Below are 20,105 nucleotides of genomic sequence, written 5' to 3'. Positions count from 1 at the left end.
ATTATGCAACAACAGCTAACCCATGAAGGAGTGATACATTTGCAGCCATTGACTCCTCAGTGTCCACTGCAGCATGTCTTTTACTGGTGTGCAAATATGACTCTAAAGCTCAAGAGTTGCAGAATGGCCTATGCTTTCACCTACAAAGGTGACCTCAGACAGCTTTCCAAGACCATCAACTTCTTACACCCCTTTAAAAGCATCAAGAAATGAAAAAGTATTTATCTCAGCTACATCAGAGACAATCCCCTATATTACCTAAAAAACAAGAGATGACTTCACCTGCTTTCGAGCAAATACTGTGCATCTGAATCCCATAGGAGGACCCAAGCAAGGGAAACTTTGAAGGAGCCATTAGCCAGTGTCTTCAAAGGCAAGTCATCCAGTTAAAGGAATGTAAGCAAGTTAGTTCCACTACAACACATCTTCCACAATGGCTAAGTTAGTTCCACTACAACACATATTCCACAATGGCTAAGTTAGTTCCACTACAAGACATCTTTCACAATGACTATCACATTGGTAAACACTCTGTGTGCAGAAGAGTGATTATACAGCAACATTTGCACTGAAAATGATGACTCCTGACAGTAAAGAAAAGAAAACTTCTGAGAGGAGTCCTGACATTAACATGCTAGCAGGCATCCACTGTGACTCAGTAACACCATCAAGACACACTGTGATAGCAGAATCATTACCTCACTAGAAAAAGCATCACCTGGGACTTGCTTAATGACATTGCTATGGCTCAAGAGTGTGGTAGAGCCTTTTTGTCCTCTTTGGAACAAGAACAAGTGTGAGGAACAAAAACAAGCATACCTCTCAACTGCTATGATTTATGCATAGCAATGCCATTTTTTACCCTTAGATGTAGCCTTGTTCCATCTGAATTTGCTATCTTTATTATGTCAGAACTGTTTAAAGGTAGAAACAATATTAAATGACTAACAAAGCCTGTAAAATGATACTATATAGGGCCTATTATAAAAAGACATTATATTCTAAAAAAATAAGAATGAGTTCCACTTTCTGACCCTCTGCTATGACTTTAAAGGCCAGCACTATGATTTTTAAGGCTCATAAGATGAATGTTATGGAAGCAAGTACTGTGGTCCCCCATCAAGATTTGAGTATTGGTATCTTTCAGGACTGCTGTATTGACTGCCTAGTCTACTGACAGAAGTTTTTCTGAGGAATAATCAATTAGCTTTAACATGTGACCACATAAATCCTTTGCTAACCCCCCCCCCCCCCGCCTATGTTAAAGGCTGTCCAATCTGGGCCGTTTTAAAAAAAAATGTTTCCTGCATCTTGTAGGGTAGTTAGGTCTGCTGAGGTGGCATTTGGGGATTTTGCAGCCATGGAAACTTAATGGCTGCAGTCAAGAAGGCTACTTCTTGGAGAAATGGGTAGAGCTAGCATAAGATGAAGTAATTAGGATTTCACAGACAACCACTTCAGTGGTCAGTGCCTGTTTTCAGTGAAAGTTTTGGACCTAGTTCTGAAAATCTCACACACACACAAAAAATCACAGCTGAAAGAAGAATTCATGATGGCCTGTCTCAGCTCATCCTTAGGGAAGGGCAACCTGAACTGATTCATTCAGTGGCTACAGTATAAGTGCAATCAAATTTACAGTGGGATGCAGGAAAGTCAGTTGAGGAAACCATTGTAAGGGTATTTTCCAGAGACTACATCATCACAAAATCCAAGACTCCATCAGCTCTTCTTGAGCCTAATCTACAAGGAAGAGTTGGACCTAGGACACTCCTGTCTACCATGTCTAAAACTTTGGACTCCTTGCCCAGTGACAAGCTGACAGGTTCAGTGGTCTCTGGGAGTTAAGCTGGACCAAGGAGATCACAGTGGAAACTGCCTTGGGTTATTTTGTTATAATGCCCTTGTATTCTGCTGGGGGTCTGTAGAGTGCACCTGCCCTTCTGACAGTAGATAAAGTTAAATCAGGATGCTTCCATATTCCATAAATATCATCCTTTAATGCAGGTTTCTTGGGACATATAAAGTAGAATTCCTCAACTTTATTCCACAAATATTAGCTCAGTCTTTTCTTGGAGAAGGCATTGGAGCAATAGGTCAGTCCAAAGTGCACATTGCCATCCTGTCAGTCTTCATCTAAATAAAGTAGTTGTCAGGAAAACTATAGGAGGGAGGGCTTCAGAAATATTGATGCCAGGATCCATGGAATTCCCTTCTCAGGAGAATACTGAAAGAGAAGACAGCAGTTGCCTGTCCCTAGTTACAGCATAGACAGGCCTCAGTTCACCCAATATGTGAGAAGTAAGATGAAAAGCAAGTGAGCAGTGGATGACAAGTGAAAGGGCCCACTATATGAACCACTACACATCAGAAAAGTCACCTGGCCATATTATATCTAAATGGGATATTGTCTGGGCATCTGATTTCTATGAGGACAGCTTTCAGCAAAGGCTGAATGGCATACTTATACACAATGTTTGTGCCACTGGCATGGGCACACATGGAATGAAACGACCTGCTGGAATCTTTTCTATGCTACTAAGCAAGCCTTTCTCAAATGGGGAGAGTGGGTATAGACTATTTCAGGATAAGTTGAACCACTGAGCCTTCAACTGGGATTCAGTGGCTAGCTCCTCATATGCTTGTTGGTGAACAGTCAAGTTGTGGGTCCTCCAACAATGGAAGACTGGAAATGACATCACAGAATACAGACCTAAGATGGCTGCTAGGGATGTACCTCTCCTTCTCTTCTTAATGTCAGCTGACTGTGGGCATGTTTCTGACTCCTTGCTAGTCAAGAAAAAGTACAGTTGTGTACACTTACCATAAATGTAGATGTTTGAGTGTATTCACTGTTGCAGTCATTACACTTGGGTTATCCTGCTGGCAGGCTACCCTTAGTCAGCCTGAATTCCAAAGTCCTCCCAACCATAGCTTTGGGATTCAACCCAAGTGTAATGACTGCAACAGTGAAACACGAAGAACATAGTACAGTTGTGTACACTTACCATAAATGTAGATGTTCGAGTGTATTCACTGTTGCAGTCCAGGTTACCCACCCACCATCCCCCATTTCTTTGCTGGAATTTATCTGCACTTCTCTAATCTATACAACCTATGTGGTGTATTTGCTTGTAGATGAAGGTATAATATATTTTGGTGCATGCATGTTTTATTGGCATATTTTTTAGCCTACCCTTTTGGGGGCACCTGACATCTGGGGCAAGAAAAACTGAAGAAAATGGCATCGGCTGCATCTTTTATACCCCTGGCGCACTGACATCAGGGAAGAGGAGACAGCAATCGACGCCGGACCTAGACTTTGGAATTCAGGCCGACTGAGGGTAGCCTGCCAGCAGGATAACCCAAGTGTAATGATTGCAACAGTAAAACACGAAGGACATTTCCAGAATCACATTATGATTGTTAAGTTGTCTCGATGAAGTTTGTAAGGACAGGCCCTGGCTAATATCAGGCCTTCTAATCACTTATATTCGACTGTCTGTCCAACACTAACCAGGAATTATGCAAAGTACCCACCTGCTAGTTCCTACACCAGACACTCCAAAGCCTTAATTGTCTCTGTAATGATGTAGGTTTCAAGAGACTCATGTTGTATGTGTGTGGCTATACTGAATTTATGACACTTGTGACAGTTCTGCAAATAATACCAGCACAGGTCCTAGCTTGTGATTTGATAACTACAGATACACCTAAAAGTTTTATGTCATTTAAGCTTTGAACATATAAACCTTCTAACGATGTCCTTTAAGAGTGAGCTCCAAGGTCTGTAATTGGCAGAAAAAATGTGGAGTATAGGAGTTGAATTTCTCTGACATTCTAGCAGGTATTGCCATGGTGTGTGTTGGCAGGAGCCATAAGCTTTTGAGTTTGGAAACTATTGAAATTTCAAAATTATGCAAATATGGGATATCAAAACAAGAAATTCCAACAGCTACCCACTACAGGGGCCTACAAAGTCAGATATTGATGTGCTTGTTATGAATACTGAAAGCATACTAGTTGAGAAATTGAAAGTTTTATTGAGCAATATGTTTAAAGAATTTCTGGATGTCTTCTATTGCAAATATTTACTAAATTTAAAGCTTCTGTTATATTTATAAAGTCCACACCTTTGTCAACAATGCAGAGAAGATATCTCAACTGTCAACAGATGAGTGACTTTAGTGTGTGTGCGTGTGTGTGCATGTGTGTGTGTGTGTGTGTGTGTGTGTGTGTGTGTGTGTGTGTGTGTGTGTGTGTGTGTGTGTGTGCATGAGCGTGCATGAGCGGGAGTATGTGTGTGTGTGTGTGGGGGGGGGGGCTAGAAACTTATCTCTTCCTGGAAGTATACTGCCTGACTCATGACAACACTTGATAGGGATCTCCAAGTCGTACAGAAACTTCAAAAACACTTCATTCTTCTTTTTTTTGCTCAAGCCTGCAGTTCCAAGAATAGAATAGCTAGGAATGCTGGAGAACATGGCACCTAATGTTCAGGCAACTTGTTGGACTGATTAAAAGTAGAAAGGTAGTATGGTGCTGGACTGTTACATACTGACAACTTTGAGGTCACAACAGATATCATAAGACTTGAGTGGAAGCAAAAGCAGCTTGAAAACGTGATGCTATGCCAATGGTCATCAACAAGGTTCACTAAGCTATGGCCATATGGGTCCTCTCCTCTGAAAGAAACATCCAGCATGTTCACTGTACAAAAGAAATGGTGGCATTAAGTCATGCTAGATATGCAGACTTTGCAGATACAAAGACATAAAACATCAACAATATGTTCATTATAACTGCCCTAGACAGAATTTACTATCCTTCTTGGCAATTATAGGGAATGGCTTCTTTTCTGCCTTACAAAGTTGTGACACAAATAAAATATTTATTTATTTATTTATTTATTTATTTATTTATTTATTCATCTATCTATCTATTTATTTATTTTTCTTACTTAACTTACTTACTTACTTAAATTTGTTAGCCAGAATAGAACACTGAACCACACAGATAATTTTCAGGCCAGTCAAACCTCTTCAAAGGCTTGTGATACCACAGAAGCCAAGAAAAAGTAATAAGAATCAGAGATGATAAAACCTATGCGCTGTAATATTTGTGTATATCCAAGAAGTCAAGATCCTTATAAAGAAGAAACATTAGATGCTGTAGCTTTTTGGGCATATACTGAGTGCTATGCTGGAACAGGAACACTGGATTGCTTCTATAAAAGCTGCTTTCTTTTTATGAATCAGTAGCCTAAGGTCAGTGGTTTCCAAGACAAATAATGACTTAATTCAAAGCATTTCCTAGGAGAGATGACCCAAGTTTCCAGACTGTCATGCCTCATCTTAGGTATTCAGAAATCTCTGGGGGAAAGATATTCTCCCATTCTGTTCCTATTTAGAAGACCCCTCTTCATCCTGAGGGCACACTAGAGAGGAACTATCAAATGAATGGGATTCATCATCCTTGTCAGTTTTCTAATGGAAACACCTCCTCTACAGCCTGATGTGAGAGTAACCTCATGCACTTGTTCTCAAATATTTTAACAAACTCTCTATCAAATGTTGAATATACCCACTTATTTTAACAGGAGTCAAAGCTGAAAATGTCATTCAAAGCTCCTAAAAAGCAAAGATCACTGTCTCAGTGGCCAAACCAACTCAATGTACACTGACACTGTCCTCCTTGCAACTTAACAGGCCTACTCCAATAAGTACTACAGGATCTTTATGTAATTCAGGAATGAACACAAGTCTATATTTCTGTGAAGTACACAGTCATTTTGTAAAAAACATATATAGCTCCTAATAGTATTACTAGAAATCAGACATAATCCTGCAGTAATCTGCTTTTCTCTTTCTTCTTCATTGTCTACAGTCCTATTCTGCTATCATACCATCATTTATAATAGCATTCTGTCTCTCTGTCTCCATAGTGAAGCATATTCTATATATTCTGCACCATTCTGCACTCTTCAAACTCTCCATTCCACACCAACTGCTATTAACAGAGAAATATCTCAGGCAGCTTTAGGTGGCCTAGTTTCAGTTCCTCCTCTCACATACAATTTCCCTCCACTCAACTAAGCCCCAGAAGCCTTTTAACAAACAAGAAATCAGTGTAGCTGAGTGTGATTGTAGTGTAGCTCTGCTTCACTCCTTAGCCTACCCCCATTCCCACCCACCCCAACATCATTTCCTTTACGCTTCCATAGCCACACCAACAGATAGTTCATACACATTAACTAGTCTCCTTCAGTCTTTACTCCAAATATGTCCACATCTTACTCTACAATCTTTATGTCAACTATGCCCATATCTAACTTTAATAACTTATAATCTCCCATGTGCAGATTTCAATACTAAACGACTGCCAAACACATGGACCCAAATTCATCTTTCAATATCTATATATCATAGTGCAAATGTTGATATATCATATACTGACCCCACATCTTTTAACCATTTTTTACCTAACAGTATCCTATCACACTTCCTTACAAACTATCCCTCACCTATTAACCCAAGAGAAGTAAAGCACCACTTGCCCCTCCCTTCCCTATTACATCATTCACTTCCTAATCAAATACACATACTATCATCATAAAGTTTAAATAACACACCACAAAATTGCCATATCACAAAAATCCCTACTTACTTAAATTAAAATACAAGTGGCCCTTTACCTACCAACAACATAATGTAACTACACTTATCTGTAGTGGCAATATACATCCCATCCCACATCCACACAACACCCCTATACCTCCTAAATCAAATACCACCACTCCACATTCTCACATAAATAAAGAAAACAACTTACTCTTGCATAATATAAACCTTAGATGTATATGTAACAAAATAGATGGCCTTCATGCATACATAAGCCCTACATACCTCAGACATACTCATCACAATGGAAACATGGCTCAAACCATCCATAAATGATAAATAAGGTATTCCCCCAGGTTATGACATTTATAAGGAGACAGAAAAGACAGAAAAGTTGGCAGTGTAGCCACTTTCTGTAAAACAACCTTGGCCTGCATTTATACCCCCACAACACAGCAAACTGGAGTTGGGCAGACATTATTTCCCAATTCAAATTAAATGCATACAAATATATCTATATTTCAGCCTTTTGCATGCCACCTGTAACTAGACTTATTATTGCAGAAAACCTACTCTGCAGGATAACACATTATATTCCCCAGGAAAACCTCATACCAAGAAACTTGAACATTGACTAACAGCTGGGTCAACTCCTCCTCCCCCTCAAACCCCATCAATCTGTATGTTTTTAACCAACTTACCACTTCCACTAATAGAATCCATAAAAGTAGTGGCAGACAATCCTCCTTAGATTGGCTACTTACCACAAATCAAAGGAAAATAAGCAAACCAGAATGTTTAGCAGACTCACTAAGTAACTATGTACTAACCTATTCAAAGAGACAAAATATAAATATTAAAAAATATAAATAGCAAAGTATGCAATTTATATGTGTTCATTGAGGAATCTTTTATCAATAGCACAATATAACTGGAACAGAGTGATGTTGCAACTTAATTCAACACAGTATTCATCAACATATTAAACAAACCAGCTTCCTAAGAACTAAAAGAATCCAGTCAAACACAACCCCATGTCTCAAAAGGGAAACCAAAAATCTCATGATACAGAGAGATAGAGCCTAGAAAATCTGCACCAAAAACAGAATACTACCCAACCTTCAAAATTTTACACTTCTACAAAACATTCTAAAAAACAAATCAGAACTGATAAAAAAATCTTACTATACCACTCTCCTAAACAGAAATGAAAATCACCTCAAACTTTTCTGGGCATCAATAAAAAAAATCTAAAAAATCCAGTGTGTAATGCCGCACCATCTCCCACCTCAACAAATACTAAAGAGAGCATAGCCACACAATTTAGTAACCACTTCTTGCAAACAGTTCTTATCTTATCAACACTCTAGCTTCACCATCTATCCCTCAAGCACAACAAAAATCACACAAATCATTCTACCCATCAGCCTGTGTCAGTCTCCACTATCAAAAAGCCTCTATTCAAACTAGACTAGACCGCAACCTTAACCGAAGATAATATACCTCCTGAATATCTCAGATTTTCTGCTTCTGTCATGGCCTACCTCATCCAATCTTAATTAACTGCTCCATCAGAAAAAAATATGTTCTACCTCTCTGGAAAAAATATTTTGTCATGCATCTACATAAAGGAGAAAATGGCACAGATTTCTCCAACTATACACCCATCACCTTACTAACTTCCTTCTCTAAGGCTATAGAAAGATGCATACATGCTCAACTTCTCAAGCATCAAACAGACAACAATCTCCTCTCCAAAACCCAGAACAGTATCTGCCCACATTACAGTATGACAACAGCCTTCTTCAATTTCACAAATATTATAAATCTAAGCAAAAACTGTGATAACCTATGATCCCCTCTTTTTCAAGGCTTTTGATACCATTTCCTATCAAAAACTATTAACACAACTTTCTTCCATTTGTCTCCATCACTCTTCCCTTCCATGTTTTCACAGTTATCTATCAGATAGGCAGCATGCTGTTAAATGGGAAAAATACATCTCTGCATTCCTGCCAGTATCTTTTCGGCTAACTCAAGTTTCAGTTTTAAGCCACTACTGTTTAACATTTTCAGAAATAATTTCTATTCAATAATCAAACAGGCAAATATAATGCAATATGCAGATGCTGCTATACTTATCTGCTCTGCCCCAACTCTCTGTCAACTTAAAAAAAAACCTCCTTCACATCAATTGAAACTTGGTTTCCAATATTAACTTACTATTGAATCCCAACCTAAAAAAAATAAATAAATAAAAACAAAACATAATTAATACACTTCTTGCCAAAATAATTCTTACTAGAAAAAAAAATATTTCACATCCCATCCATAGACACCAGGATTGAAGTATTAACACAAACTAAACTGCTTGGTGTTACCACAGACAAAAGCCTTAGTTTCAATCAACTGACAGTTGGTGCAAACGGTCACGTCTATGAATTGTAGGTCCTGTGGTGCAGGGTTTGATTTCTTCAGCCCTCCCTTGCCTATGTTAGCTTGAAAATCACTTAACCAGACTTTACTTCTGAGATGCCCTTGTAAAGGACTGTGTGTTCAGTGGGACTACCTGGTTAACAAATGTGTATTATTTTTTAGGAGAGGGGCTGGCATAATGGTTAAAGTGTTTAACTCAAAGACAGAGGATATAAGGTTTGATTCTCACCTTTGAGGGAAATTGGCTAGGCTTAAAATGGCCCACAAGGGCAATTAGTCTAGTACTTACCTATGAACCTATGACCAAGCCATTAAACAACACACATGACACCTGGTAGTTTGTACCTGCCACAACCCTATCTTACAGGTGAAGCTAGGAAAAGTACTGCCTCTTCCTACCTCCTCCCTACCCTTCTCTGTGTACCACCCATTCTCAAAAACCTATACGTCACCTACAAAATGAACCTAGAAGCCTGTTGCAATAAAATAACCCAGTTTGCTTCCAAACTCCCATATAACACACATCACTGCACAGCTCTCAAAAAGGTATGGAGCTACCACACCCCTTAACTTATACTCAATTCCTTATGCCTCATACCCCCATCCACAAGTAGGACTCCTGCTCATCCCCAAAGAACATCATACTACTAGATAACACCAAATAGTGAGAGTTAAGATCTACTGATAAATCCCTGGTAATCACTATAAAGTCAAAAAAATCACCAGGATGCAATTTATACTCTAGCTAATTGATGCAAATTGACAAATTAAATATCTTCAAATTACAAGCTTCACAAATCTTGGCTGTGTACATGCACCTCACCAGGATAACTCTTACTATGCAAACACATACAAAGAAATGAAAAATAATTTGTACTACTTGTTTTTACCTACGGTTTTAGCTATGCTGTTTGTTTGTGTCTTTCAGCTTTTCCCGGTTAGGGGTCGCCACAGCGGAACTCCGGTCCACTAATGATTGGTAGGTGATTTTTACGTGCCGAGTTACCAGCCCTGACGTACAACCTTCAACGAAGGTACACCCATTCACGCATGTCTCCACGCAGAAGACGCTCTAGCTGAGAATCGAACCGGACAGCGTCTTACTGTGAGGCAACAACACTACTGCAGCACTATGCTGTAACTTAGTAAATTCTTAGTAAAAAGTTGACAGGGCTTTTCTCAACAGGCCTCAAGGGCTAGCTCTTGCCCAGACAGACTATCTCAGTAAACAAATGTCAATAAATCAATAAATAAATGTGAGGACTCAGATGAAGGAGGGGGTCAAAATCCTATTTATTGAATGTCATCTATGATGCTTACAATAAGGGATACTATCAAACGAGTAATGAAAAGTTAGGCACATATGAAATAGAATTCATAGTAACCATTTGAAATGTCAGGATCCACTAGAGCAAGTTCCGAAATATGGAGGCTGAATGGCTGAAAAATCAGACACATATATATTAAGTCTTGGATGATTTCTTGGAACATTCCCTTTTCTCTGAGGTATGGTGATCACGGACTTGGTATATATAAATTCGGGGGGAGATGGAGGGTGCAGGGAGAGCATGCCCCACCTGCAAAAAGAAGTTTAGAGGAGAAGAGAATTTTTTCAGATTCAGTTTTATCCTGTGTTTTTGGTCTTTTTTTCCAGATTATTGGCACTCGACATTTCAAGAGACAATGTTTCAGTAGGGAGATGGAATTCAAAGAAGATGCAAACCAGTGGAGCTGTACAGCCGAAACCAGTGACTATTTATGATGATTACACTGGTGTTACAAAAGTTAGCACACCTTTTCTGTTTTTGATTAAATAACAGATGCAATGTCCACTTTTGCATGCACTTGATCAAATTTTAGAATTCTCAAAAACAGAAGGCCTGCCTAAAGCCATTGAAAGGTTTGTCAAAATTTTGTACACGCAGAGAATCATCTACATGGGTGACAGCCAAGCTAAGATTCACTGAGAAATAACCCAAAAGTAAAACAGCAAAAAAAATGTTATTGTTAACATTTTGAGCTTTAACTGCTACTGTTTACTTCCTCTTAAGTATAACAAGTTATGTACGTTGGCTACCACTTCAACCAGAGATCTGTTCACAACAGCAAGGGACAGGGATGAGCTCCTCCACTGCACTCCTAGGTTAGGAAGCTGGATGGATACAGAATCAAAGGTCTCTCTTGCTTGAAGAGAAACTGGCAATGAGTGTGTGTCAGCCTCTGAACAGACATTGTGACCTTTAAGGGACTCAGGGTTGATTTGAATTACTGATTACCTATGGATAAATTGGTCCTGTCACATGTTCAGAGACTGATCTCTGAGATTTCCTTGAATTCTTGTAAATGGTGCACTTTCTTCTGCTTGCATCTCAGTTCTGTTTGTATGATATGGCAAACTATACTGGATCCCCATATGAGGCGGACTCCCTGCATCCCACTGTCGTACATATACTAACTCCATGGTTGCACAGTAGTAGAAAAAAGAGCAACCTCGCCAATCACTGAGTGTTTTTGAGTGACAGATTGCCTCTGGTGAATCAGCCAGCTTTCACATAAGTAGCTCTTGCTCGCTATTTGTTGACCAATGACAGCTAAGGATACTAGGCAAAGATTCAAGGAAGAACAAGCAATGGGTGGCTGGTATGCTGCAGCCCCTGACTGAATCAGAACAAAATCATAATTCTAAAATAGATTCCTCTGCCTATTTATTATGCAGCCTATAGGGAGTTGTCATACTTTTAGTTTTTTACTGTATTCTGTACATCCAAGAAATTATGACACTAACTGTTGCATACTGGTCACTGTAGTCCCATTCCCCTTCCCCCTCTGGCAAGCATGAAATTTGGTAGCTAGACAGAATGCATATCATGGCCGCCAGATATTTATAAAAACAGTTGACTCACTTATCAGTTGAATCCATCTGTGTTCAACGTCAAGTGACAGGGGTAATTAGTTAGCTTACTGAACTTGGACAGCCATTCAGTAACACTTTCACCTCATGACAAAAGTGCTTCACATCATTTGAGTCTGAATTGTAAATGTTTTAAATACATTTTTTTTTACTCAGATAAGTGTTGAAGACATTTTGACTCAATTACATTGTTTGCATTTTGTGGCTACAGTCTACAAAGTCTTCTTCTTGAATTTAATTATATTGTAGTGCATGTAGCTTGGTGATTATGCGCTGATATTCAGAAAAAGGCAAATCAGTTAAGGTCTAGAGTGGTGCGAGACCCAACCTTAACAAATGTTAAGCACCCCCTGCTTAAATTGTTAAGGTTGGATCTTGCACTAGGCAGTAAAATGTGCTAGTACTACTGACCAGCAAAGGACAGTGGCAGAATAAAATATTTCTTTCTAGGTGCTGTCAGTTGGTAATGTGTCCTGATTTCCTGTTAGAATAACAAGATGCATGTTCACCTGCATTTTCTGAAGGATGCCAAGTTTGAACCTCAAATGTATATCATTATTTTATAAATTAATTTCTCAGTAATTTGTTCAAAAACCATGGCTGTTATAAGGAACAGACCAAACATATGAGGCAAAAATCAGGACTTTCTGTGAAAATGTGGACAGCTGAGAGGCATGGAAGGCGAGTGTAAACATAAGGGACTGTGTTACACTGCCTTTCTGACAGCGCTCACTAAGTGCTGTATGACTTTGAAAGCTGGCAAAAACACATAGCAAATTCTTTTCTGTAACTGGTAGTACTAGAAGCAGATGAGGCTCAATGCACTACACAGAATTATGACTGGGTCTTTGATCATAATCTATGTGTTGTCAACATGAATGTCAACATTCACCTCTCAGGCTTCACCCTTGAAAGAAGAATTTCTTGGCATCCACGCCTTGAACACATAATAAGTCGGTTGGATTGGTGATCCACTCATAATCCTCTATTTTACTCTTTCAAAGTGATAATGCTACCAGAAAACTGCCAACAACCTTCCAAATTCAAGTCAAGACTATTGTGTGAGTCTCTAAGCTGGAAAAATAATAATTAAACTTCTCTTGGAGTACTCCACAAGTGAGCTGCTTAGACCTTGTAGTCAGCATGACTATATAACTGTAGTTGCTCTTTTTGCTGAAAAAACTCTCCAGTCACCTACATACACTGAGGTAGTTACAGAATGCAGGAAATTAGTCTCTTTCTAAAGATACGAGGTTGCTTGTGCTACAGAACTCACTGACCGCAGAATTGTTAACAACTAAATGACAACCCTCCCCACCAAGTCTTAAGCAACTTTTTGAGTGACGAAATCCTTTGATAATCTATCTATCTATAAGTAGCACTTGATCAAAGGCATCACTGTTTCACTTGTGGGTAGAGCTACTGGTTGTTTCACTGGTCAGTCTTGACACGTGGGAGATATTTAAGTTCTTGTCCTAATGTTGAATTATACTGGATACCTGCAGTGGGACTTCATCACAATATGCGTCAGTTAAATGTGTCAAAATAATTTGAAAGCAACAAGATGTTGCTTCATAAATGATACTTAAGTAAATGAATATGATCGTAAGATCACCATACTTTAAAAATGTGTACTGTGACTGTCTTATCATCAACAATGAAATTATATTATTTAAAAAACAACAGTGTGTCACATTAAATACAAAGTATTCTTTTGATGCACACTCACACACACGTGCACGTGCATGCGCACACACACACACACACACACACACACACACACACACACACACACACACACACACACACAATAAAAGTAGTGTGCAATATGTAAAGTGTTAGTTTTTATTTCTGTTTTGTCAGTCTTCAGAAGGTACTGCAGACACATGGATATAAAATCTATTATACATTACTGGGTTTGACATTCCAGCTCAGTATGGAAAGAAGTAATTGTGCTTTTTATAAAAACGCAGACCTCAACTCTGCTAAGCCTTGCAGACAGATTAGGCAGTCTCTGCAGTTGTGCTGTCATTCTTAACCAGGCAGCTGGTACATGAACCTAACTCAGGCAGGCATGCAAAGTACTGCTTAGGCTAAATGATTCTTCATCATTGACAAAATGCAGCACTGCAGATGCTGTAAAACCACCTGGCATATGTTACATGCCTGGTAATGCTATTTATTTTATAAAAATAATAACTGGTTGCATCTTCAAGATGCTCTTCAGTGAAGTCCCGCTGTTAAACATACACCCCTAGTCCAGGAAACCTCAAAATAGATTTTGATCATGTGTTTTTCTAAAAAGCACAATTACTTCTTTCCATACTGTCCTGTAATGTCAAACTCACTAATATACTATACATATTACATCCCTGTCTCTGCAGTACCTTCTGAAGGCTGACAGAACAGAACAGAAAAAATTAACACTTTACATACCTGCATATTAATTCAACTTCCAATGATTCCATTAAACAGAAGTCCATACCATGGAGGAAGGCAAAGATTGGGTCACATAATGAAGTTTGTAATAGTCTCAGTTTTATGTGCTACAGTGCTAGCCATAAACAACATGTGGTAGTGTGTTCAATTGCCTCCATGTCCAGTTGCAAACTAAGCACGTTTTTTAATCAGACACTATCCTGGAGTACCATTTATGCCTCACACTTATATCTAGGTAACAAGTGAATACAAATAACTGAATAAGACTGGACATGTCAGTCAAGGATTCGCATATGAGATCACTGGGAAACAACATTATTAAGCAGGGCCTGCCATATGACATCTTGCATATAAAACCTTATGACAAAGAACTTGTATAAAAGCAGAGTTAATATCAGAGAATAACAAAATGCCAGGAACATTTGGCAGAGAAGTTTGTGGTTGACAGTATCAAGTTAGGTTTGGAGGAATGTATTGTTCTGTGATTTAGCATTTTATGATGAGTAAAATACAAATATCCAGTTGTTGAACAGTCAATTTTATGTAAGTAGAGCTGATAATTCTGGATATGTGTGAGTGTCCACATCTGTGTATGTTTCACTGGCAACCTGGTCTTTGCTGAAAGTGGTTTGTTCAGGGGCATGAGTGACTCATATTTCCAATTTCCATTTAAAATTTTAGAACAAAACATGTTCTGAGGACTACTCATGATTGTGCAGACTGCACTCAGCACAGAAAAGTACAGAACTGCTTCAACTGTAGTTTATACCGCATTAGAACATTTATAAAAATGTAGCCATTTTATTGTTAGCCCACACCCTGTCTTAACCTTTCCCACAGTACCACCTTACTTAACATAAAATTCTCCAAGTTTGCATATCCTTAGTGAAAATTAATTATACTTATAAATAAAATAAATGGTTTAACTTTTTTTCTGACATTGTGCAATGTACAACAGCCATTCATGCAGATTACACCTGTAGTTTTCATCTGTATGGAATATTTTTTTTTCTAATTTCAGACACTGAACATCAAGAGACTAAGCCCTCAACCAGCCTTAGGTCAAGTGGTGCCCTAAGGAAAAGCACTCTGCATACCCTAGGGAAAAAGGGCTCCACAGCATCTTCTGAGTCACCCAGTGGCCCCCTATCTTGACCTACCTACACCCTCCAGATTACTTTTTTAAACTTTTCTCATAGTTTGATTTAGTCTTCATTTTTTCCTGCATTTATTCATTCATTCATTCATTCATTTAACATATTTTAATTATGCAAGACTGTACTTTAGATGCTTTGAGATACATTTTGTATTTTTAAATACCTTTTCATCCAGAAATGGCATGAACAAAAATCTGATTTGGAGAGAAATTCATTCTTGCTCTTCAGCTTTGTTTTTCTCTGATTCCTTTCAAACACCCTAACTGATCAAGATTACATTGAGATAACTAAAGTACGCTGTGGGACTAGAGGCCACTAAGCACCTAGATGCCATGAGATTATGGGATTACAGGTGTTCTGCATTTTAGAGCTTTTTACAACCTTTAAAGCAATGATGGCAGGAACAAAAGGTATACATAAGAACAGAAATTCGATCTTACTTTTTTATTTCAGGAAGAAATTAATTGTGTCCAAGGCTTAAGCTCAAACATTGATCAAATAGCAGTGCACAATAAACAAAGAAAAATGTTTGTAATGAAACATAAATCATATCTGGAAATAGTACCTATCTCCCTACCCCAGCTTAAAAAAGTATGTGTGTTCCCACCTGGTGATAAATTAGGGTAAACATTAAGGTTAAAATGGCCATATTCATGACTTTAAAATTGATGCTGTGATATTTATATATAACATGCCTTCCCACCCCTACCCACAAATAACAGCCACCTTCTACATACTCTTCTGATGTCAGACTTGCACAAACTTGAAAAAAACAAAGAGAATGTATTTGCTGTCAGACATATATAAACCGAATGCATCTTTACGCTCCCTCAAAATATTGCCACTTATAATAATTATAATATATGCATCTGAATGAAAAAAAGTAATAATTACAGCAATATTTCCAACTTGTTACTTTTAAATAGTACACTGCTCCTGCACAAGCTTAGTGATCCTCTGTCCAACTCTCTCCCTGGTTTGGCACCTATGTCTCTAATGGCACAGGCAACCTATAAATGGCTCATCTCCCAGGCCCCTGCTTGTAAATGTTTCATCTTCCATACCCCTGCTTACGTTTATCAAGGGCATCAGAACTTATCAGAGATTTGGGATGCATGGCTAGGCTTAAAAAGCCCTTGTGGTTATTAGCCTAGTAAACTCCTATGAACCTATAAGGTTGAAGAAATAATGGCCACACTGTCCATAGCCCATCACAAGACAGTGACCTCTGAGGTTTGGGAAGAAAGTTAAAGAAATAATGGCATCATCGCCAGCTCCCTACACAACCTACAGTAACTGCTTGTATACATTCCTCAGCAGGGCTGATTGTAGACTAGACTGGGTTCAGGACAGAGGCCATTATTAAGCCCATGTCAAAATGTATGAGGGTCACCAGCCACGCAGAAGCACTGACGGTCTGGGTTTTCTGTAACACATTTTATTCCTTATTTATTTAACTATTTATTAATTTATTTATTTATTTATTTATTTATTTATTTATTGAGAGATTACTAACTGTTTAAACTGAACAGGTTAATGAGAAGGGCCACTACTTTCATCCATACAACCCCACCAAGCCGTTACAGATATGTCTATGTTCAATTCAAATGTTGGGTTGTTATAAAAGAGGAAGGCCATGTAATACAATTCACATTTATTTAAACCAAACACTTTGCACACTTTAAAGTAGTCCAAGTTGCTTCACACAAATCACAGTGTTCTTTTGAGGACAGAATAATAAGGATACGGCAGTAAACAACTGTAATTTTCTGTATTTTAAAAGCCCCAGCAATTATACTTACTGAGTTTATGCAAATCAGGTGTTCATTTAAGTAGTACATCTTACTTCTCAAAGATGTATACTAGCCACACATTAAAGTATTCCAAGTTATTTCACATAAATCAATCTAGTCCTACAAAGCCAGAATAATAAGCAAACAACAGCAAGCAGTCAGTCATTCTCCTCCGTAGACAGCCCCAGCAAATATCTCTATATATCAGGTGTTCAGTTAAGGAATCCATATTCCTTCACACAAATGCATACTAGTCCTGCAAAACCTGACAGTGACTGCTTAAGAGTGAGCAAAAGCTAAGAGGGTCAGTGACAGTTACTTTCATTGAGCCAACAACATCCCCTCCACCCAACAGTCAGTGACTGCTGATGGTCATGTAATACTTTTCACCTTTGTCCATACCACACAGACAAGTTGCCACATAACAATAAAGTATCCCAATTTGCTGCACACAACTCGAAGCCAGAAATATTGCACAAAGTACCTAGCTGATCACTGCCAGCATCACTGCAGAAAATAACATACAACTTCCTGCACTGTCACTGTTTCTGCCTCACCTACCTCACATTATTCCTCTCAACTCTCAAGGATTTTGCAGAATGCCCCTTTTAGTACAATCAGCAAAGCCAGATATAAGAAAATTCATGCTTAAAAAAAACAGAATGAGTTACATTGATGAAAATCCTCACCTGAATGCTTTGGCTTCATGCCTGTATTTGATGGTGTGAGCTCTCTGCTCCCTGTCCACACAATATTCAAGTCTAGCATAATGATTTGACTTGAACAGCCAAGTCAAATGGAGCACCTCCCCCGGGACACCCATCATGCTGTGGGAACATTTTCCTTTATCAGGGCATTGTATTTATTTAGTTTTTAGGGCAAAGAAACTGTATTTTATTGCTCAAAAAATAAATAAATATGGAAAAATCTTCCTTACATGGACGGTGTCCTAGGCTGTTGCATAAAGTTAGCCCTGCCCTCTGGAACATTCTCTTGTCAAGATGTTGACTGATGATAACGAACATTCACCAGTGTAACTTCTGTACATATGAAGGTTAACTATGAGGCTGATTATCAGTTTCATAATTGTATATGAATAAGAAAAATGGTTTATGGGGGTGTACTCACAGGAAGTTACAAAATGTCAGAGAAGTAGCATCTTTCCAACAATTAGACTGGCTGGGATATACTTACCACCAGTTTTGAAAGGTCACAGAAGTATCCCTCCTTAGAACATGTGTGTTTTTGAATTTTTTTTCTCATTAAATCTAAAGCTTGTCATGGCAGCCTACACAGTGAGTTAATACTCTACAAAGTTGTGATCATACAGTTACATTCTGAGGTGATGCCCCTAGACTCCTGAGCACTTCTACATTCTATTGTGACATTATCCATGTAACATTAAACACTGCTGCAACATAACAGATAGTATACAAAATCGTCAAGTTTTATAAATACCAGTGATAAAAAAACAGAACAAGAAAAATATTTTTTTCTGGAGAGACATACCCTTGTAAAGTCCTTTTATTTTTTGTGATTAGATAGCTATATGAAGCTACAGAGTTAATAAGTTATCACACAAATAAACATAAAACAGATAACAATAAGTCACGACATGAATAAACAAAGTAAAATAAGTAAAATAAATAGAGAAATTATACAGTATATTATACTGCTGTTTATATGCAAGTATACTTACACAAATTACTTTCTGTTGTTATTTTTTTTTTCTTTATTATATATTTAATCAAATATTTAAATAATGCAATAAATGGCATTGTTTCAGTCATTTTACCTTTCAGGTATTACAAGAGATTTACCTATATTAACCAAGTTAACAAGGTTTGATTACAGGATAGGTAAAACCACACTACACACCATGAAGTAATTTTCATGATTTCTAAGAATTCAATGCAACAAAACTGCATGTATTACCTCTGGGATCCACCTGAGCCAGGTAGGTAAGTGTACATGTATTGGCTCCATTACCCTGTATCAGATAGCCAGTTTGAATGGACACAGCCCTGACCAAATCCTTCTTCGGTGGGTATTTCTAATGAAAAAGAAGAAAAAATGACTTGAGGGCACAAAGAAAAGGTAGTGCATTAAAAGTCAGAGTGAGCAAAGCTAATCATTTAATCATTGGATTATGTTCCAAACTGCTTTCCCCGTTGTTTTTTCTTTGTAATTGCTCTTTAGAATTATCAGTATGTTCCTTTTCCCAGCATTAGCGACAGACCACTACCTTAACTGGGTGATCTTCAGTAGGATGTTGGCAATTAGGGCACACTGAAGTAATTACTGCAGTTGATTTAGGCTACAGCAAATATACCTCACTAAACAGGTTATTCCAGCAGAAGTCCATGCAGTCTGTATCTGCCTTTTGGTAAAAATGTATTCTAAGGCAGAAAGAAGGCAATAAAATAGCTACAGGACTGTGATATTACAGATTCTTTCATTTACAAATGAGTACATCTTGCTGCTATGGTATCTTCCACAGTAGAGAGCTAAGGTAAAAGATAGTAATAGAATGAATACATATTTATTCTTCTTAGCTTATAACAACTTGGGATCATAAAAATGGAACAATCATGTTCAATTAGCCATGGTTTTCCTAAATGAGCAATTCTCTTTATTAATATTGAAATTTCAAACATACAGCTCTAATCATACAGAGTTCAGCTGTAACTCACCTTTTTTCTGTTACAGATAAAAACGCACATGCAAAAAAGGAAGTTAAAAGCCTCAACAA

The 20,105-nt window shown here is 38.1% G+C and overlaps 1 protein-coding gene across 1 annotated transcript in view; it reads right to left on the bottom strand.

Moving 5' to 3' along the window:
• Nucleotides 1–20,105, bottom strand: part of STARD10 (StAR related lipid transfer domain containing 10) — a 686,474-nt gene that overhangs the window by 100,094 nt on the left and 566,275 nt on the right. Inside the window, exon 4 of the mRNA XM_044073027.1 lies at nucleotides 19,289–19,406. Coding sequence (XP_043928962.1) covers nucleotides 19,289–19,406 — 118 coding nt within the window. The remainder of the gene's footprint in view (nucleotides 1–19,288; nucleotides 19,407–20,105) is intronic.

Source organism: Protopterus annectens, chromosome 5.part1 (genome assembly GCF_019279795.1).
Source record: "Protopterus annectens isolate FY-2018-M chromosome 5.part1, PAN1.0, whole genome shotgun sequence".
NCBI lineage: Eukaryota > Metazoa > Chordata > Ceratodontiformes > Protopteridae > Protopterus > Protopterus annectens.
This window is presented reverse-complemented; position numbering and strand designations above follow the sequence as displayed.